This window comes from Rhincodon typus, chromosome 27 (genome assembly GCF_021869965.1).
Source record: "Rhincodon typus isolate 14 chromosome 27, sRhiTyp1.1, whole genome shotgun sequence".
NCBI lineage: Eukaryota > Metazoa > Chordata > Chondrichthyes > Orectolobiformes > Rhincodontidae > Rhincodon > Rhincodon typus.
In genome coordinates this window covers 29,823,807-29,845,987 of record NC_063358.1, presented here as the reverse complement: position 1 = coordinate 29,845,987, position 22,181 = coordinate 29,823,807, and the positions used below count along the sequence as shown (strand labels likewise).

General features: G+C 41.7%; 1 protein-coding gene across 1 annotated transcript in view; it reads left to right on the top strand.

Annotated features, from left to right (window-relative positions):
- The window catches only part of csmd2 (CUB and Sushi multiple domains 2), a 613,472-nt gene that overhangs the window by 573,256 nt on the left and 18,035 nt on the right, over window positions 1–22,181 (top strand). Inside the window, exons 57-61 of the mRNA XM_048612954.1 lie at window positions 1,485–1,664; window positions 8,312–8,374; window positions 8,477–8,638; window positions 13,755–13,867; window positions 18,744–18,831. Coding sequence (XP_048468911.1) covers window positions 1,485–1,664; window positions 8,312–8,374; window positions 8,477–8,638; window positions 13,755–13,867; window positions 18,744–18,831 — 606 coding nt within the window. The remainder of the gene's footprint in view (window positions 1–1,484; window positions 1,665–8,311; window positions 8,375–8,476; window positions 8,639–13,754; window positions 13,868–18,743; window positions 18,832–22,181) is intronic.

The following is a 22,181-nucleotide window of genomic DNA, read 5'->3' as shown; positions in this document are numbered from 1 at the left end:
ACATCTTTGTCACTGCTGGGTCGATACATCTTTGTCACCACCTGTGCTCGGCACATCTTCCTCACCGCCTTTGCCCGGCACATCTTTGTCACTGCTGGGTCGATACATCTTTGTCACCACCTGTGCCTGGCACTTCTTCGTCACCGCCTTTGCCCAGCACATCTTTGTCACTGCTGGGTCGATACATCTTTGTCACCACCTGTGCTCGGCACATCTTGCTCACTGCCTGTGCCCAGCACACCTTCGTCACAGCCTGTGCCCAGCACATCTTCGTCACCGCCTGGGCCCGGCACACCTTCGTCACAGCCTGTGCCCAGCACATCTTCGTCACCGCCTGTGTGCGGCACATCTTCGTCACTGCCTCTGCCCGGCACACCAACAAATGATTAAGTGAGAGTTTGGGCTGATGCTCTTTTATGTTTTTGGCTGAGAAATTTTTTTCTCAGCTGCAAATTGGAGCATTTTTCTTGAGCAAGGGAGGCAATCTAATGAAACTAACACAGGTGTGATCTCATGCCTATTTCGCTCTGGCAATGTCAGATGGGTGACCAGTCAATCTGAAGCTAAGGTTAATTATGTTGAGCATGGCTCAGATCAGAGAGTTTCAGAAGGACCGGGCTGCAGGAAGATGGAAATGGAACAAAATAATTTATATTTTTGCCAGGCACCATATTTTTTGTTCAACTGATTGCGATGCTATTGATTGAACAGGACAAAATAAAATCTATGCCCATAACTGAAGTGGAATTGATGAATTATCTCCCCTACTTCCAGTTTCATGATTCAAACTGAGGTGAAGTTAGCCTGTATTGAGGTTTGACTGAACTCTTTCAAAGTTCTGAACATAGAAATATAGGTACAGGTTATTTTCAGGAGACCACAGTTCATGTTTATCTGTGTAATGGTCAGATGAAATTTATTCTGTACTAGGCATTTCCTAGGCACCAGTCAGAACGGAAGAACTAAAAACTCATCTTTGGCTGCAACCAAACAGGGAGGTTTATTTTGTAACTGTGCACTTTTTGAAAGCTCATATAAGTTTGAACATGCCCCTGAACCTGGCTGATGACTCACTATGTGACTCACATAATTTACCTCTTAACGGAACACTGTCCCAACATAGCACACCAACTAAAACACATAACAAAAATAATTGTAAATAACACGCAATTTCTTCTTAACAGAAGTCAAATTTTGTAGTCCTGTGTTTTCAGAAATGCTGAGAGCCATCAGTGATCAACAAGTAAAATGTGTAAGGTGTATTATTACTGGTGTAACCTTGTACCCATAGACAGTTACAGGAGGCACTGACTTTTCTCCTCTGCTTGCAGGTAGGGGCAGCTTAAACAAGATTGGAATATGTGTTTTAAAATTCTCAAGTCTTATTTAATTTATTAACTGAAACAGAACTTAATAATGTCTAATTCATGTGCTATTATTTTCTATCATGAGGCTTTAAGAATTTACCTATGTTTGTTTTTCAGCACACCACTGCAGACAGCCTGAGACTCCTCCTCATGTGAATGTGGAATCAATCGAGCTGCCTTCACTGGGATACACTTTGATATACACGTGTCAGCCTGGCTTCTACCTTACTGGAGGGTCAGAGCATCGAACCTGCAGGCCTGATGGAAGCTGGACAGGAAAACAGCCTCTCTGTTATGGTAAAGTTTTTACAAAACCTGTTTGCTCTATCTATAGTTTGCATAGATGGAGTATAGTGCTTCAAAGAAGTAACCTCACTCTTGGCTATTTCATTTGATTGAATGAAGAGTTATGATTGCCATACATTTGGATTTATTTCCATTTTAAAATATTTCCTTTACATGAACATTAATTTCTGTAGGGAAAGCATTTTGTCTGAAATATTGATATGATATTCAGAGGTTGGTGAAATGTTAATTACTCAGGTTTAGCAATGCATTCTGCTACAGTTTTGCATGTTAATTTTGTTCCCTCTAACCCTCAGGTGCATTTACACTGAAACAGGTGTTAACCCAGAATAGTTTGCTTCTTGATGCCATCAGAATATTGTAACTGTAGCCTAAATCCAAATTCAGGACCTTACCCTCTTGCAGGGATAGGGAGTATCTTGTTCCAGTTTACTCCAGCTGTATTGACTCCTGAATACATTTTGCACAGCTATGACCATTGTTGGCCCCTTCAACAGACAATTAATTCCACAAAATCAGTTTCTCTGAGTAGTATGATCTTTGCTTGTTACCGATACAAATATATTGAAAGGAAAAGAGATTTTTAATTTTTTATTGAATAGTATGAACAAAAAAATCTCCCTTTATATGTAGCATAAATAAGCCAATAATCTGGCACAAATTGGCTATAACTAATAAACATACATAGATGTGACCAATAAGAACGCCAAAATCTAAACTACAAATGTTTGGATTTCCAATGGGAAATGGTGGATTTATTTTTTGAGGTATCAGGTTGAACACAGAGGAAAGGGTGGTTGACCATTTATGTATACCTCAAACTGTTAAGCTGTCTGTTGAGGATGGAAGAGCTGGTTCCCTATTGGTTCATTGCAACAAGGTTAATTTAGAAAGGACCCCTTCCCCCTGTGGATTCCTTCCTCCAACAACAAAAGTAACTCATTTTAAAAGGAACCAATTTGACCAGATTTTCTTGCATTAATGAAAAGTGCAATCTCACTAATTATTAAAGATGAGAAGAATTAGTAGCACAGAACACATATGCACAGATCAAAAATAATAGGTGAATCCAAACAGAGAAAAGTTCGAAAAACACAGATTTACAGATCAGTCTCTAAGTTCTATTTTAAAAGCAGGTAGTTGTACATCGTAGCTGTTGCAGTGAATGTTACTGGTAACTTTGATGTTTGTAGTTGGACAATCAGTTCCATAATCATCAGTTTTTAGATTGGTTAAGATTCAGCAGTTTTGTTTCCTTTTGACTGTCAGTCAATTCCAGCATTCAGGGTGAGAGGGTGTCTTTTTTTTTTGTCCTGTTGCCTCCTGAAGTGGTTTACTGCACTCAGAGTGAGAGAAGATCTTTACTGGCAACTCAGGGGTAGCAAAGGGATAGTTCATTGATTGTGACCTTCACAGCGCCCCAGTGTTCAAACAGAGGGCGATACACATGAAAGTATTCACAGCCAAATGTAGACTGATGTGGAGTTGAAACTGTCTTTTTAACTCCTATGCTTCTGTGTTCTTTGAAGGGAAAAACATAAAGTTTACCTGCAGTTTGGGACCTAATCTACAGGGGGCAGTTTGCTGTTGAGCAGGGGATTGTCAGCCCCTAATCACTTTTATTAAAGTCACCAGAAATCACTTAATTTACATCTGCAGCCATTTTTGGCTGTATTAATCCTAAAAGATTGGAATTGCAAGTTACAAATGTCCACAGTAGTTTGGAGGTCTGACCCCTTGGTCATAACAATATGTTAAACAAATGTGATGGGTGTACAGGTAACTGAACTGTTTGGCCTTATTCTGAACTTGCTGATTACATTGTCTTTCAATGACTCACCCAGATCACTTTATTCTGGAGCTTCAAAACTTTGTAAACTTTTTAGAAAAAGCACTATTTGTGCTGCAGGAGGTACTGTATCTGATTTCTTCACTTCAGTTTTTTGGCACATTCTTATCACAGAATTGCTACTGTGAAGGAAGCCATTCAACTAAAGATGTCTTCTGGCTCGAAATTCCTTTAAAAATGTGGAATGCAGCTAATTTTGTGCCTTAATAATTCATGAAAAAAACTGAATAGAGCAATAAGACGTTGTATTTTAAGTGTAAGATCCTCAAATCTCCACATTGGCTTGGATTCAGTTTATCAAAATGCAATTAACTACTCATTCTAAAAGTCATCAAGGATATCATGAAAACTTGATTTTTATTTTAAGAAAGTTCAGTGAATGATTTGCAGAATCTGTGCTGTGCTTTTATAGTGCCTGTCCAATTTTCCTCTGTGTATTACTTCTGTAAAGTAAGAAGAAACTCTGCTGGACAGATTTATTCCTCAAAACTGAGGTTTACTGCTTCATTTGCTGCCCAATTCCATTGCCTCTTACTCCTCAGTTTTTCACCACAGCATACTCTCAAGCACTTCTATGTTTCTAAGACCTGTCACCTTCTCTCCAAGTTATATTCCGGCCTACTCCATATATTCAACTGCCATGACCAATACAGGGACATTGACACTTCTCCTCAATGGATGCTCGATTTGCTGCTCTAGATTGCTGTCTTAAACCCTTCATTTAAAAGAAAACTACCCTCAAATCTTTTGTTTCCAAGGAATGAAGCTTGGAATTTCAATTTCCAATTCTCAGGGCATCAGTTTGACATTGTGTAATCTGTGCTTCCTGTCAACAGGAAAATATTGGAACTTGTTGACAAACTGCAGATATATCTGGATAAAATGGCCTCCACATCATGGAGGCACGGTGGCTCAGTGGTTAGCACTGCTGCCTCACAGCACCACGGACCTGGGTTCAATTCTACCCTCAGACGACTGTCTGTGTGGAGTTTGCACATTCTCCCCATGTCTGTGTGGGTTTCCTCCAGGTGCTCTGGTTTCCTCCCACCGTCCAAAGATGTGCAGGTTAGGTGGATGGCCATGCTAAATTGCCCATAGTGTTCAGGGTGTGTGGATTAGGTAGATTATGAGGACTGGATCTGGGTGGGATGCTCTGAGGTGTGGTGTGGACTTGTTGGGCCAAAGGGCCTGTTTCCACACTGTAGGGATTCTATCAAACATAAAAGCTTAATGCTGTGGTAAAGAAGTAACTCATATCCATATAATATATTTCATGGTCTCAAAAGCAGTCCTTTGCAGTCAATGTGGTAATTCCAAAGTGTAATAATGTAGGCACACTGATCAATTAATTTATGCAGAGCAAGTATCCATGTATGACATTGAGATAAATGACCAGATGTATGGGTTTTTAATGTTGGTTGAGGGTTGAATGTAGTGCCACAGGTAGTATTCTTTCCGTTTGAGATGTCTTTTTGCATTTCACTCATTATTTGCTATGTCTAACAATGTACCCCTCTAGTACTGTACTACCCAAGCGACACACAGTTTTAATGCCTCTGCAATGGGACTTGAACCCACGATCATCTGCTTCAAAAGCAAAAGTGCAATCATTAAAATAAACTGCCACCTAAGAAATTCTCACCTTTACAACACTAAGCTTATTTTGTAAAGCGGAGATCGTAATCAATTTTCTGAATGTAAGGACGTGAAACACGGCTATGTGAAGGTAAATGGCAAAAGAATGTCACATAACATGTTACACATGCATTTGTATTCCCAGTCCCTTGAAATTATATCTGCTTTGTCTCAATTGTCTGGTGTACGCATAACCAGCAAAGGAATACCCAGTCATAAGGCTAGAAAAATACAAAATGCACGACTACTCAACTAAACCAACCGACGTGGAATAAAATGTAACACCAAGGCTACTAAATTGACAGAACCTCACTCAAAGATGGAACACTTATCATTGGAACCAATTTAATATTAGTGTTTAAACGAGGCTGTTCATAGACATGGGTCTTCACAAAATTTGGACTGTAATGTCATAGAGTAATAAAATCATACAACATGGAAACAGACTCTTTGTCCAACTCATCTGCAAGGACCAGATATCCTCATTTGACCTAGTCCTATTTGCCAGCATTTAGCCTCTAAACCCTTCCTACTCACATAGCCATCCAGGTGCCTTTTAAATGTTATAATTGTACTCACCTCCACCATTTCCTCTGACAGCTCATTCCATGCATACACCAAGGGCAGGACTTGTACAGTTGATGTCCTTAGATTTTTGCTTTACTCCATCAAAGATTGATATGGAAATTTGTGATTAACATAACTGAAGAATTGACATCCATTCATAATCCTTAGTGCCTCGTACTACGATTAGGAGGACCAACAGGAGACAAGTTAATGTTTGCATATTATGTAAGTGTCCTAGCTCATATCAATCCTTGCTTAAAAATGTGAACCAACTCTGGAACGTCATTTTTATTTATATTTTTCCCTGTTACCCCTGATCCGAGGACACTGACACTTTGTCATCAGCAATCTGGCTTTGGCAGGAGAAAATAAAGTCACAGTTTGCTGATGGGAATACAGAAAGCTGAGTAATATTTTACACCTTCCCATTTGACATAAAGTTTTATTGCAATTCCTCAGTAATCTGATAGATTCTAAACATCCATGAATTTCCCAATTGTTTTGCCTGCCCTCTTACTGAAGAAAGTCATGTTATTAAAATATCTGTTTTTGACAGCCAAGTTTCCTGTCCTGATCTTGACGAACACGTGCAGACATCCACTTTCTCCATATGTGTAAAATATTCCAGACAATGTCATCAATTGACAGAAGTGGCAGGATTTTCTTATGTATTTCAAAGTCTCAATTTCAAGAACGCCATTGGAAATCCTGAACCTGTACCTCCTGGGAGCCAAACCAAGGGACTTATTTTCCCATAGGTGTCCTTCTGATTGGTAGCAGCCTGAATAAGAGCTGCAAAGGCAGGTTGGAGAAAAACCAACATAGAGGTTCTATTATCAGTGACATGTAAGGGGATTGGATGGCTCAGATAGAAATAAAGTTTCAGAGCGGTCCAGCGAGCATCACATGATCAATCCACCTGGTAGCAGCGTTGGACAACAGATGTGCCTTTTGTTGTGCCATCTCCTCTTTGAGATAGTGAGAACTGCAGATGCTGGAGTCAGGGATAACGCAGTGTGGAGCTGGAGGAACACAGCAGGCCAGGCAGCATCAGAGGAGCAGGAAATTTGACGTTTCGGGTTGGGACCTTTCTTCAGAAAATGGTGCAGAGTCCTCGTTGTTGGATGGACCCTCAGGTTTGGATGGTCTCATTATGCTAAAGAGAGGGCACCCCCATTCAGGTGGTAGATGGTATACATGACAGAATGAGTTGCTCCTAACTGGGGTCTTCATTATTTCGTTGCTGCCCACTGTTGAGTAGACAGTTGATCTTAATATCTGACCCATATTGGGAAACATCTGCTTGACACAATGGGGTCAAGGAAATGAGATAACAAGGTGTAGAGCTGGATGAACACAGCAGGCCAAGCAGCATCATAGACCCTTGAAGGGTCGAGGCCCGAAACGTCAGCCTTCCTGCCCCTATGATGCTGCTTGGCCTGCTGTGTTCATCCAGCTCTACACCTTGTTATCTCAGATTTTCCAGCATCTGCAGTTCCTACTATCTCGGGGTCAAGGAACTGTCCTGCTGTAGCGCCCTGTCTCCTCAGACCCCCACACAAGGCCAGGAAAGTTTTTGTTTTACCTGAAGTGTTAACAGTTGGAACGTCTGGCACTAATATTCTAGCTATCTAGTGCAAGCTGCTCATGATCCAGCCTTATCAGTAAATTGCTGTTACTTCTCCAGGGTTTCATGAAAATCCATGAATTCTCTTCCTAATAGCACTGTGATTGTACTTGTACCACATGAATGAGAGTGGTTCAGGGGATCAGTCACTGCTACCTACTCAAGAGCATTTAGGGATGGACAATAAATCTCACCTCCCGTCGATGAGTATAATTTTTGAGTTAGAAATAGTCATTGTTCCCTGTGACCTAATAAAATGTAGCATTATTAACGTAGGTTCCGGGTTACAGACTGTCAGTAACTTTAGCTGCTTGACTACAACCTGTGACACAATCACATTTTAAAGTGCTGCAAACGGCATGGAACAAGTGAACGATTGCAAATCAGTGCCAATAAACCCATTTTAATGAAGCCTTTGTGATAGAATGTACTTTATTTCTGGAGGTTTTTTTTGGAAACTATTATCTTCTGCTGTAGGTAAGACTTTACAATGTGCGCCTGGTGTTGGCATCTTATCTTTGTATTTTTGTCAACTCTTTCACAAGCACACTATTATTTTTCCGTCTAGTATAGCTTGTCAGTGACTTCTGATGAGCACATTGCTGTCCATGGTTAAGTGTCAGTGGATACTAATTTGCCTTCATTAATAAAGGTCTAAGTGATTTGTTCTGGATTGTGAAGATAGTAAAGTCTTTGATCTAACATGTGACTTAAACAACTGCATCTTTGTGATATCCTCCTCTTTAATCTCCAGTACTGTCTTTTTGATGCCATCAGCAGCCTGCAGCAACTCTCTGTCAAAATTCTTTCTGTGGAGTAATAAGGGCCTTGAAGTTTATGATATAAGCGTTGCACTGTGTTATTCATTGGTAGACTCATTGGCGACTGTCTTATTCCACTTTTACCTTGGTTGTTTTGTTATTAACAAGCATAACTTTTCTTCTTGGAATTGTTTAGCAGACACCAGGCCAAGTGGGAGACCAATTGGAACAGCCAAGGAAATTCCAAGTACCAAACTTTCAGGTGAGTTCACTACAGGAATACAAACTCGAACATTAAAGCCTTCAGAGACCTTGTTCACCTGGCGAAAGACTGTTTATAATCCTATTTTTGTCCTTGTTGCAGTTCCACCCAATGTTTTTGCTCAGAATTCCCTCTGGAAAGGTTCTTACGAGTACCTTGGGAAGAGGCAGCCAGTCATGTTAACAATTAACAGTTTTAATCTATCCACTGGTCAAGTTAAGGCAACTCTTCTAGATCAGAGTGGAGTGGAGCTTAGATTGAAAGGTAAGTAATATACAACTGCTGAGAGTTGTACAGCCAAGTTTTTATATTTTACAGTAAGTGATGTTTACAAGACCCACTAGTTTCTGTAATAAAGTTGTGTATCCATTCTTTATAAGCACAGGAAACATCACAAAGCATTCTTAATGCAACATATAATGTGCAGGCTTTTTAGCCCCTGGTAGGTTTCCCAGTGCCATTCTGCACCCCGTCATTTCCTGGAGACAGGACATTTATGGCAGGGCTTCCCATTCATAAGTGATGGATAGCCAAATTACAGATCGTTAAACCATCTAAGGCTCATTATCAGAGACCCACTGGAATTCTACAGTCAGCCTGAATGCCCTTGAGGTGCCAGAGAATGGACCAGCTGCCTGGAAGTGTCACACCAGGGAAGCACACAGACTGTATTGAGACCCTCCCCCTTTGCCTGGCTTCAGCTATAGCTAAAATAAAACAGATAAAATGCTGGAAGTCTGGATCACAAACAGAAATTGCTGGAGCAACTCAGCAGGTCTATGAAGAAGGGTCACTGAACTCAAAATTTTAACTCTGTGTTTTCTCTCCACAGATGCTGACTGTTGAGTTTGTCCAGCAATTCCTGTTTTTATTTCAGCTGCAGCTATCCTGGGGAGTGGCCACTGTGGCTGAGTCAATTTTCAATTTAGTGATTAAAACATTTGAGAGTTGATGCTTCCATCTAAGGCACCCACTCTCTCTGTCTGACTCTCTGTTTCATCTATAATAGTAAGCTGAAGCTTTTTCTGAGCTAGAGAGCATCAAATGGACTGCCCAAATTAAGGATGGCTGAAAGGCTTCTTCTTGTCTCCAGAAATGAGCATTCAATCACTCTCCTTTAGTTGGACAGAGATGCACCCCTTTGGCCACTAATTACCCAATTTGAGGATAATCACTATCGGATGGTTGGTCCCCACACAGCATGAGGTTGTGACCCCTCCCACCTTCCAGCGTATGACATTGATATCAAGGTTCCAAACCAAAACCCACTATCCTTCCCAGTGTAGCTCATCATAACTACCTGTATGCAAACATGGAAAAGTGGATCTTTCATTCTCATGAAATCTAAAAGTTTCTGTTACAAGTTGAAAAAGACCCTTAATTTCAAAATGAATGATGTGTTTTCACTAAGTTGAACTCATATTTATAGACTCCATATCTAATTGGTAATCCATAGAAGGAATGGTGGTCTACATTGGTGTTAAACCAGAGATTGCCATGTCTATCCCCTCATATTTAGCGCTAGTAGAAACATGTGAGTGGGTTAATGTTTACAATCTCAGTGGAGAAATGTTTCCATTCAATGTATTAAAAATGAATACAATAAAATGTTAAGGAAATAGAGGGAAAAATAAAATGCTGTTCACTATTTTTCACAACCTATCCTCAGGGTAAATGTGTCAAATCTATGTGTTTGCAACTTTAGCATTTCTTTGTTGGCAGTTGCAATGTGGATGTGATTGAATATACGCATTGACTCAATCAATGCCTAAAAAATACTAATAGGCACATAAACTGAAAAGTAGGTAGTGTAGAAAATTGTCTACGCCCATGTTTTATGTTACCAATAAAGAACCATTTCACTTCACTATCCACCAGAAAAGCAAGCCTATAAATGAAGTTTTCATTCATTGAAATTAATCACTGGGAATCCAATGGCTGACAAATTGAGATACCAAGGTGTAGAGCTGGATGAACACAGCAGGCCAAGCAGCATCAGAAGTGTAGGAAGGCTGACGTTTCGGGCCTAGACCCTTCTTCAGAAATGGGGGAGGGGAGGGGGTTCTGAAATAAATAGGGAGAGAGGGGGAGGTGGATAGAAGATGAATAGAGGAGGACATAGGTGGAGAGGAGACAGACAGGTCAAAGAGGCGAGGATAGAGCCAGAAAAGGTGAGTGTAGGTGGGGAGTTAGGGAGGAGATAGGTCAGTCCAGGGAGGATGGACAGGTCAAGGGGGTGGGATAAAGTTAGTAGGTAGGAGATGGGGGTGGGGCTTGAGGTGGGAGGAAGGGATAGGTGGGAGGAAGGACAGGTTAGGGAGGCGGGGACAAGCTGGGTTGGTTTTGGGATGTGGTAGGAGGAAGGGAGATTTTGAAGCTTGTGAAGTCCACATTGATACCATTGGGCTGCAGGATTCCCAAGCGGAATATGAGGTGCTGTTCCTGCAACCTTCAGGTAGCATCATTGTGGCACTGCAGGAGGCCCAGGATGGACATGTCGTCTGAGGAATGGGAGGGGGAGTTGAAATGGTTCGCGACTGGGAGGTGCAGTTGTTTAGTGCGAACCGAGCACAGCGGTTCTGCAAAGCGGTCCCCAAGCCTCCGCTTGGTTTCCCCGATGTAGAGGAGGCCACAACGGGAACAGCGGATACAGTATACCACATTAGCAGATGTGCAGGTGAACATCTACTTGATGTGGAAAGTCTTCTTGGGGCCTGGGATGGGGGTGAGGGGGATGTATAGGGGCAGGTGTAGCACTTCCTGCGGTTGCAGGGAAAAGTGCTGGGTGTGGTGGGGCTGGAGGGGAGTGTGGAGTGGACAAGGGAGTTCCGGAGAGAGTGGTCCCTCCAGAAAGCAGATAAGGGTGGGGAGGGAAAAATGTCTTTGGTGGTGGGGTCGGATTGAAGATGGCAGAAGTGTCGGAGGATGATGCATTGGTGGGGTTGTACGTGAGGACGAGGGGGATTCTGTTTTGGTTGTTTTTGCGGGGAGGGAGTGTGAGGGCTGAGTTGTGGGAAATGCGGGAGACACGGTCGAGGGCGTTCTCGACCACTGACGGGGGGAAGTTGCAGTCCTTGAAAAACGAGGACATCTGAGATGTTTGGGAGTGGAATGCCTCATCCTGGGAGCAGATGCAGCGGAGACGAAGCAATTGGGAATAGGGGATGGCATTTTTGCAGGAAGGTGGGTGGGAGGAGGTGTATTCTAGGTAGCTGTGGGAGTCGGTGGGCTTGAAATGGATATCGGTTTCCAGGTGGTTGCCGGAGATGGAAACAGAGGTCCAGGAAGGAGAGAAAGGTATCAGAGATGGCCCAGGTGAACTTAAGGTTGGGGTGGAAGGTGTTGGTGAAGTGGATGAACGCTTCGAGCTCCTTGTGGGAGCACGAGGCGGCGCCGATACCGTCATCAATGTAACGGAGGAAGAGGTGGGGTTTAGGGCCAGTGTAGCTACGGAAGAGGGATTGTTCCACGTAACCTACAAAGAGGCAGGCATAGCTTGGGGCCATGCGGGTACCCATGACCAACCCTTTTGTCTGTAGGAAGTGGGAGGAATTGAAAGAGAAGTTGTTGAGGGTGAGGACGGCTAAGCGGATGAGGGTGTCAGTGGAGGGGGACTGGTCGGGCCTGCGGGACAGGAAGAAGCAGAGGGCCTTTAGGCCATCTACATGGGGAATGCATGTGTATAGGGACTGGACGTCCCTACGGTAAAGATGAGGTGTTGGGGACTGGGGAATTGGAAGTTTTGGAGGAGGTGGAGGGCATTGGTGGTGTCATGGACATAGGTAGGGAGTTCCTGGACCAAGGGGGAGAAAATGGAGTCAAGATAAGTGGCGATAAGTTCAGTGGGGCAGGAGCAGGCAGAGACAATGGGTTGACCAGGGCAGTCAGGTTTGTGGATTTTGGGAAGGAGATAGAAGCGGGCGGTGCGGGGTTGGGGAACGATGAGGTTGGTGGCTGTGGGTAGGAGGTCACCTGAGGTGATGCGGTTGTCGATGGTTTGGGAGATGGTGGTTTGGTTGTTGGGGGTGGGATCATGATCAAGGGGGCGGTAGGAGGTGGTGTCGGAGAGTTGGCGCCTGGCCTCGGTGATATAGAAGTCACTACAACTGCGCCTCCCTTGTCCACGGGTTTTATGGTGATGTTGGGATTGGAGTGGAGGGAGCGGAGGGCTGCACGTTCTGTGGGGGAGAGGTTTACTGAGAGGGGTGGAGAGGTTGAGGCGATTGATGTCACGAAGGCAATTGGAGATGAAGAGGTCGAGGGAGGGTTAGGAGGCTTTGGGGTAGAGTCCAAGAGGAGGGAGTGTGTTGGAGGTGGGAGAAGGGGTCAGTAGAGGGAGTGTTAAGCTCACGATTAAAAAAATAAGCACGGAGGATGAGGCAGGGGAAAATCTGTTCAACATCCAAGCATGAGCGGTATTCATCGATGTTTGGGTGGAGGGGGACAAAGGTGAGCCCTTTACTGAGGACTGACTGTTCGTCCTCAGTAAGGGGGAGGTCTGGGGGGATGGTGAAGACCCGGCAGGGCTGAGTGCTACTGTCTCCTCTGGAGCTGCTGGCTGTGGAGGCGATGGGCGGAGCGACGTTGGCGTTGGTGGTGGGCAGAGTTGCATCGGCGGTGGGCGGAGGGGGGTAGGCGGCGGCAGCAGCGGTGTCGGCAGGTGCGTCCTCAGTATCTGTGTTTTTGGCCTCGGAAATGGAGGCGGTGGCATCAGCAGCGATGGCGTTTGCTGTCCCGGAAGTGGTGTACCCCGCGGCGGCGGATATGACGTCATCCATGGGTGCTCCGACAGTGGCCACATGGCCAATGGCGGCAGGCACATTGTGGGGAAGGTCCTGGGTAGGGTTGGGGATTTGAGAGGTGGAGGAAGCCCGTTTTGGGTGGCAGGCACCAGTAAGTTTACTGTACTTACGGTTTTTAGTGTCCAATAAAGCTGAGTAGAATTGTGAGTTCTGACAAATTGAGATGTGCTGCCACCAGCATCACTCCCAACAGGGAGAAGTGAATCACAGAATATGCATTGATTCTGAAAGTCCAGAATCTTCTGTACAATAATTCTTATTTCTACTTCAGCTGAATTTTTTTCACAATCTCAAACTTGTAGAAGTACTTAACAACCTTGGCTTTTCAACTCCACAATCTCAAGGCCCTGTATTCTAAACTTGAACCACTTCATCATTGTTTCACAAAGAACCCCAAATGTTTTAAATCCTAGTCCCATTTTACACAGTGGGCCAAGACATTTTCCTTTATCTTTTAAGTATAAAATCCAGCATGTGTGATGAATCCCACTGCATGTTTACTCAACATGAACCTAATAAAAATAAAGTGAGTTACTAAATGACTCTCATATAATTGCGGACATGCTTATATCTGTCAGGTTTCTACAAAAAGGAAGAACATCACCTTCTTCTTGAACTCTATACAATCCGTGGTCCTGTTGAAATGTTTGTGCACAAGTTTAAGAATGACAATCTGGCTCTGGACGGCTATGTAAGTAGTGTTGGATGTCTTGCATCTTTCAGTTTCCAAATGTCACAGTTAAATATTACAGCAAAGTAGCTCAAGTGCTTGAGACATGTTGGACAGAAAAATAACAAAGTGTCATTCACTTAGGAAATTAATGGTGCTGTGTATCAACACCATGGAGCACTTATGGTCTAGGGAAATTGAACACGTAGAATATAACAGTGTTACTTTAATTAAGGCCCAAAATCTGAATGCATTTAAATCTGCTTGATACCCCCCTAGTAGAAGTTCTTATCGAGCCATTCAATAGGACATCCAGTATATCAATAAAGGACATTACAATGTGTTTATACTGATAAAATCAATCAAGTAAATCTGAACTTCTGCTGCTTGGTGATGATATGGTTAGAAAATATTTTGGACAAAATTCTCTTGAGATATTTCAGACAACTTTAATGTTGCAGCTCAGTGTCAAATTGATCCACATATTTAAGAAAATATCAGCAATTATCGGAACCATGATAGGATTCCAAGGATGGAAGACATGCAATATAAAATCATGAGGGCAAAAGTTTTCCAAATGTCAGTGCTTTTAACTGTGGTTTAGAATCCATACCATACTTATGCTCTATCTGTATGTGGTCCAATAGTGAATAGATTATGTTAGGTTCCCACACTGATACCAATTCCAGATAAAGAGTAATGTGGTTGACTCTTAACTGCCCTCTGAAATGGCCCTAACAGGGCACTCAGATCAAAGGACAATTAAAGATGGGAGCAGTAAATGCTGGTCCAGCCTGTGATGCCTGCGTTCCATGCATTATAAACAAGGACTCAAACTGTACATCTGGTGAAACTCATAACTTTTAAGAATAAAAAGGATCTTCTCAGTTGGCATATGTGAAAGGATGTGTACATTTCTTGCTATTGGTACCCTTGGAAAGCAAATGTTCAAAATCTAACAAAAAGTTATGTGCAATAGATCCTGGGATTTATAATCCTATGTTCCATCATACCTGGGCAAATAATACAATTTGAACTAGAGTCATTTATTTTAATCTAGTTTCCCAACACATCCCTATATCCTTACGAGATGCCTTTTTTTTTCTTTGCAAATGTTTATTCATCGCTTTTAAATAATATTTTAGTCTCTGTCTCAATCGTGACTTATTTTTTAAAAACATGGTAGAGTCCTCTGTGTGAAAACAACCATCAGCAGGACCTCAGTGGATAGCACTCTCACCTCTGGGTCCTACAATTTTGATATAAAGTCCCAGTCCAGATCTCTCAATCCAATATAGTGCTGAGGCAGTGCTGCAGTGTTGGTGTCTCATCTTTCTGATGAGATTTTAAACCAAGGTCCTATCTGTGTAGTAACACGAAGTGTACAGTCACGGGAGAGAATGTTAACAGGCCATATTAAATATAGGAGATTCTGCAGAAAACTTACAGACTCAAGTTCTGTTAACATGTAGTTTGGCATCACTATGACATCTGCTAATGGAAGGATATTTAAAGACGCACACAACTTTGTTTATCGAAGAAGTGTTCTACTTAGGAATAACATACTTAGCTTCTGTGATTTCCTCCATTGCAGTAAAGTGTAGCACACATCTTCCCTTTAATTCAACCCCAAAGCTGAATGGGGGATGGTCTAAGTCTTTTTCTCCTTAACCATATTATAGACCTCCACGAGTCAGAACACATGCTTCCTTTTATCCAATTTAAAATCAATTTTCTTGTAATTATCCATAATACCCACATTTCAGAATTCATCTTGCACCCCTCTGTGTTCTCTGTTGCTCGGACACCTGCACATTGCTGCGTCTGTGTTTAATTTTCTATGCTGCTGCTACAGCTGTAACATGATCTCTTTCTTTGCACTTACAAGCCCCTATTGAGAAGCTACCAGTGGGGTTCCTTAATAGCATCAACTGCGCCCAATTTCTTTATACACTTGCTACAGATGAAGATTTTGAGTGCCCACTTCTTTCCTATTTCCATAAATACCTTTGATTTACTGGAATGTTTTTACGCACTGCGGCTGACTGACTGACTGTTTCTTTTGTTCAGCCACATTCTAAACTGTGCGTATCCTCACACCTTTTATGAGCTTCCCTTACTTCCGTTTGGTGTCTAGGGAGGACTTGTTACTTACTGCTCCTTGTCACAACTGAGCTCCTCTTCAGGTATTTCCCCTCTTCTGGATTGCTGGGCTGGTCTCATGGTTTCCCTCTAACACTGCACTGTCACTGGGCTTTACTTCAGGCTTTGTGCTGCTCACCTGTGATTCTATAGGCCTGGTATAGTTAAGTAAGGTCAGTATGGATTTCTAAAGGGGTAATTTTGTTTAAATGACTTGTTGGACTTTTTTTTTGAAGAGGTAACAGAAAGGCTCGCTGAGGGTAATCATGTCGATGTGGTATGCATGGATTTCCAGAAGGTGTTTGATACAGTCCCACACAACAAACCTGAGAGGAAAGTTACTGATCACAGTGTAAAAGGAACAGGAGCAATATAGATGCAAAATTGTCTAAGTGATAGGAAACAGTGTAATGGTCAATGAATATTTTTCAGGCTGGAGGAAGGTTTGTAGTAGAGCTCCCCAATGGCTGTGTTGGAGCTTTTCATGATTAATATTAAATATCTGGATCTTCATGTGCTAGGGACAATTATAAAGTTTGCAAATGACATGAAACTTCAAAGAATTCTAAACTGTGAGGAGATTAATGTAGAACTCTAGAAAGATATGGACAAGTTGGTGGAGTGGGCAGACAGTTAGCAGATGAGCTACAACACAGAGAATTGTGAGGTGATGTACTTTGGAAGGAAGAGCATTGAAAGGCAATGTAAAAATGTGGTACAATTCTAAAGGGGGTGCAGGGACAGTAGGACCTGGGGATAAATGCACACAGATCATTGAACATGCCAGGACAGGTGGAGAGAATAGATAATAAAATATACAGTGCCCTCAGCTTTATTAATAGATGCATAGAATACAAGATCTAGGAGTTGATGTTGAATTTGTGTAAGAAATTTGTTAGACCGCAGCTGGAGTATTGTGTGCATTTTTAAGGTGTCCACATTATGAGAAAGATGTGAATGCACTGGAGACACCGTAGAGGAATGGTTCCAGGAATGAGAAGCTTCAGTTACGACAATAGATTCAACAAGTTGGTACTGTGCTCCTTGAAAGAGCAGGAAGCTGAGAGTAGATTTGATAGAGGTCTTTTTAAAATCACGAGTAGGCTCAATAGAGAAGACAGGGAGAAGCTGTTCCTGCTCATAAGGGAACAAGAACAAGAACGCGTAGATTTAAAATGATGTGCAAAAAAAAATCAATGTGAGGAAAAAAAGTATTTTCGCACAGCAAGTAGTTAGGTTGTGCAATATGGTGGAAGCAGGTTTAATTGAAGCATTCAAAAGATCATTGGATGATTGTTTGGATAGAAATATGGTGCAAGGGTATAGAGGAGAAAGCAGGAGTTTGGCACTAGGTAATGATACTTGTTTGAAGAGCTAGTGCAGGCACAACAGGCTGAATGGCCTCCTCCTGCACCATCACGCTAGTGTGATTCATGAAAATTACATTCTATAAAAAAGCTTTAAATATACCTGTTCATGTACACATGCCTACAACAAATGTTTAAGTATAAGTATGCTCTTAAAGGCTAGTAAATGGACACAATTAGCAAAACATACCATACTGATTGATTGATCTAAAGATGCATTCAGCTTTGTGGGAATAGTCAGCTTCTATAGCATAAGGGGTTAATTCGAGTTGTGCAATATGTTAATCAGACTTTCCACACCATAACAAGAAGTGATGTGATGTCACATGATATCACCCTGCTCATACAACCTCATGAGAAGATATAACCCACAGTATGAACGTGTTTTCAAATAAAGTTACCTCAGTAGACTCTATTGATGCTCTATATTAGCATAACAACAATTCCAGGAATATTGTAGCTTCCAGTGCAATACCTTTTAAATCAACACAACGGAATTTTGATTTGTGTGGGACATAAAATGTACTTCGAATGAGTATATTTTTTGCACTCGTTCGGTTGATCTCCGGGAAACAGCACAACCTAATGGAATCATAGAGAAACAGTCAGGACTAGAAATATAATTAACTGTTCTTGGGACAGAGGCTGTTCTCAGTTTAATGCTTACTACCATTGAGACTCATTAATGGTTTGAGGGGGTTATTTTTATTACTGTTTTTATGACTAATCATTGCAAGAAAGACCAACATTTCTCAGCCATTCCTAGTTAGTCCTAAGTACTCCATAGAATACTTATCCCACATGTACATATGGTCCAGGAATGAACATATTTTAGGTTCATCCATTGACATTGATTGCAGACCCATAGCAATGTGGCTGATTCATAGCTGTCATCTGAAAACTGCCCGAGCAAGCCACTCAGATCAAGTGGCAATTAAGGATGGGCAACAAATGCAGACCCAATCAGTGACAGTCACATCCCAGGACCAAACAAAAAAAACCTCAAACTGTACATATGGTGAAATTCATAATCTGCAAGAATATAAATGGTCTTTTCAGTTGACATGCATGAAAGAATTAATTTTGATTCACTGAATGATGCCATTGACCTATTTATCATTGGCCAAAGGCCAACACAGCAATTTTCCAAGCCCTCGACCTGATTTGAGTCTTTTAGTTACATCATTTGTGACATGGGCATTGCCTGAAATGGACAAATGTTTGGAACCCTAGAAAGTGGGCCTGGATTAGGGGTGCAAATGATGGACAAATGGAAATCCTACTCCAGTGAGGACTGATTGCCGAAAATGAATTCACAGCAATTATCCCAGTTATCCTGTGTATAGTGGATATTTGCAAGATTGTTGACCTCATTGATTATCTCACAGGTTTCAGCAGAGGCTTCAGGCAGCACATTCGTGTACCAAGGATTTGTACAAGGCAAAGACTTTGGACAGTTCGGTCTCCAAAGAATAGGTAAAATTTCTTTCTTCTCAACTAAGAAATTTCATCATTCTGGATAATTTACCTAATGTTACATTTTGAAACAGACTTATCAATGCCAGCTGTCATGAAGATTTTTTTTTTCTCCAGGAGATAATTTCATTGGATCTTAAATTCCATAGTAGTTTTCAATTCTTCCAACTTAAGTTCAGCAGAAGGAAATATCACACCATCTATTTCAGCCCTGAATGCTATTCCGTCGTACCAATCGCCTGCTAAAAACACAACAGCAAATCACAAGAAACTCTAGGAATTTGAGGCCAGAATAGGTTATATTCTGACTTCTTATTCTGACAGGGATCCTTGATCACCAGGAATTTGTCAGAAATATCAGACATGCACAAATGATGCTCCAACCATTAGTTTTAAATGGTTAGAAAAATCACTCACAATGTATGCCCAAACCGTTGATCTGTGCTCTCAAAAAGCACTGCTCCCAGCCAAGAACTCAAAGTAGGGGGAAAAAAAATGCCTCAATAGTGTTTACTTAAATGGAATGTGATAGATTGCAAAGAGCAGAAGAACTGACAGTGATAATAATACATCTCTTCAATGGGAATTTGTGTGATCTGCTCTGTCAACTACTCCTACAGACTTTGAAACAGATAGTGTCCCACAATATAATCCTGTAATCCATAGTATCAATTTCAAAAATGATAGGATTAACTCACTTGGTTTATCGTGAGCAGCCATCTCTAATCATAATCTTCTACTCAGAAGAAGTCCATTTACAAGTTAAGGAAGCATAATGAGGAAATCTGCTAGTCAAGGTTGATTCACAAAGGAGTGACCTGTGAGATCCCTGAAGATGATAGTGCCGAAGGATTCTTGGCAATCAAATTAGCAACAGCAAGTTAATTTGGCTGTGATTATTTTTCATTTTCATCCAGAAAAACCACCTGCATGTGGAACAAATTGGTTTCGCTTGTGTCAGCCAGACCTCAATAAGGAGCACTATCACCTCTGAGTCAATGTTGTTGGTTCAAGTCCCACTTCTTTAAGCATCAATTTAAATTGAAGCCTGAACTTTCAATCCCAGCTCCACAAACCTGATATCCAGTGCCCTGGATGTTTCAACCCTTGATCCAGGAATAGGGTGTAATGGGACTCATCCCCTCTCCTGCAAAAATGACTGGGCCAAGTGCAGGGGCAGTACTTGTAGATTCGGATCAGCAATGATATTTTGTCTAAGACAGAAGCTTTCTCTTGTCCAATATTCTCCAACAGTTAGTATATCAGTATTCTGTTAAGAGATATTATCATCACTGTATTGTAGCACATGACCTGAGGGTATAGCTTGATGTTGGCCCGCACACAGATGCGCCTGGAAATCTAATTTTTACATATATCAGTGAGCTGAAATAAATGTTGGTTGGATCTTTCAATAGCACTTTACCAACATCCTAGTTTCTCATTTTCCAAGGAATAAGCATTGCCACAGCAGGTAAAGATACGCATCATCTGTATCTTAGTAAGAATAATTCCAGAAGTATAGAAGGTATAGTTAATAAATTTGTAGATGACACTAAAATTAGTGGTGCATTGGATACTGAAGAAGGTAAGCTTAGAGTACAACGGGACCTTGATCTGATGGCCAATGGACCGATATGTGGCAGATGGATAGATAGATAGATAAATGTGTGGTGCTACATTTTGGTAGGGCAAATCAGGGCAAGACTTATACACTTAATGGTAAGCTCCTTGGAAATGTTGCCGAATATAGAGACCTTGGAGTGCAGATTCATTGTTCATTGAAAGTGGAGTCGCAGGTAGACTGCGTAGTGAAGAAGGCATTTGGTATGCTTGGTCCGTGTATTGAATATAGGAGTTGGGAGGTCATGTTACAACCATACAGGACATTAGTTATGCCACTTCTGGACTACTGCATTCAATTCTGGTCTCCCTGCTATGTTGTGAAAAATGTTGTGAAACTTGAAAGGGTTCAGAAAAGATTTACGGGGATGTTGCCAGGGTTGGAGGGTTTGAACTATAGAGAGAGGTTGAATTGGCTGGAGCTATGTTCCCTAGAGCGTCAGAGGCTGAGGGGTAACCTTATCGAGGTTATAAAATAATGAGGGGCGTGGATAGGGTGAATAGCCACAATCTTTCTCCCAGGGTAGGGGAGTTCAAAACTAGAGGTTTAAGGTGAGAGGGAAAAGATTTAAAAGGGACCTGCATGTATGGAATGAACTGCCAGAGGAATTGGTGGAGGCTGGTGCAATTACAATAATTAAATGGCATCTGGATGGATTTATGAAGAGAAAGGGTTTAGAGGGAGGTGTGCCAAATGCTGGCATATGGGACTAGATTAATTTAGGATAGGTCAGTATGAATGTCTCGGTCTGAAGGGTTTGTTTCCGTCCTGCACATCTTTAGACTCTGAATCTAAATTGAAGGCTTCCTTCAGCCATACAAAACTTGAGGCTGAAATACAGTGAGGACACTGCACTGTCAGTCATGCCACTTTTTAGATGAAATGCTTAACCAAAACTTGCATCTGACCTCTCAGGTGAATGTCAAAGATGACATGGCATTATTTAGAGAAGATCAAGGGCATTATCCTTGGTGTCTTAGCCACGAACAATAATAAAGCAGCAGAGTTGTTCCTTATCACATTGCTGTTTGTGGGAGTTTACTGGGCACAAATTAACTGCCACATTACAACAGTGACTACACTTGAATTGTATGTCATTGGCCAGAAAGTATCTTGGAATAGCCAGTTGTCATGAAAGGTCCTAATTCAAAGTTTGTTCAATGTAAGGTGTAGCCTAGAATAATCCATCATAGAGTGAGATGAAAATCACTGGAAATGGGTGATTTTCTTTTTCTATGCAGAAAGTAAAATATATTACAACCCCAGTGACATGCCCATCAAAAAAATTTCTGTATATGATCGGAAATGCAAGCTTTGTGGTATAAATTAATTATGTTCATTTCCATGAAACAGAAGTCTGTGAAGTGAAATTAAAAAAGAAACCAAATACGAGAAATTCTCAGCAATCGGGAGTATTTGTGGAAAGTGAATATTTCAGGTTGATGACCTTTCTGTCAATTATGATACAGATATTACATTTATAACAACAAATGAGTGGCTAGTTTTGCACTCTGCTTGTTCCGAAGAAAGGTCACTGAGGTTGAAATATTTAACTTTGTATTCCGTCCACTGATGCTGCCAGACCTGCTGAGTTTTTCCAGCAATTTTTGATTTTGTTCATTTCTGATCTCCAGCATCTGTGGTTCTTTGTTTTATTTTTACACTTTGTTTGATTTACTTTTAAAAGAAACCAGGGCAATACAAAGCAGACTATTAAATCTCTACCACC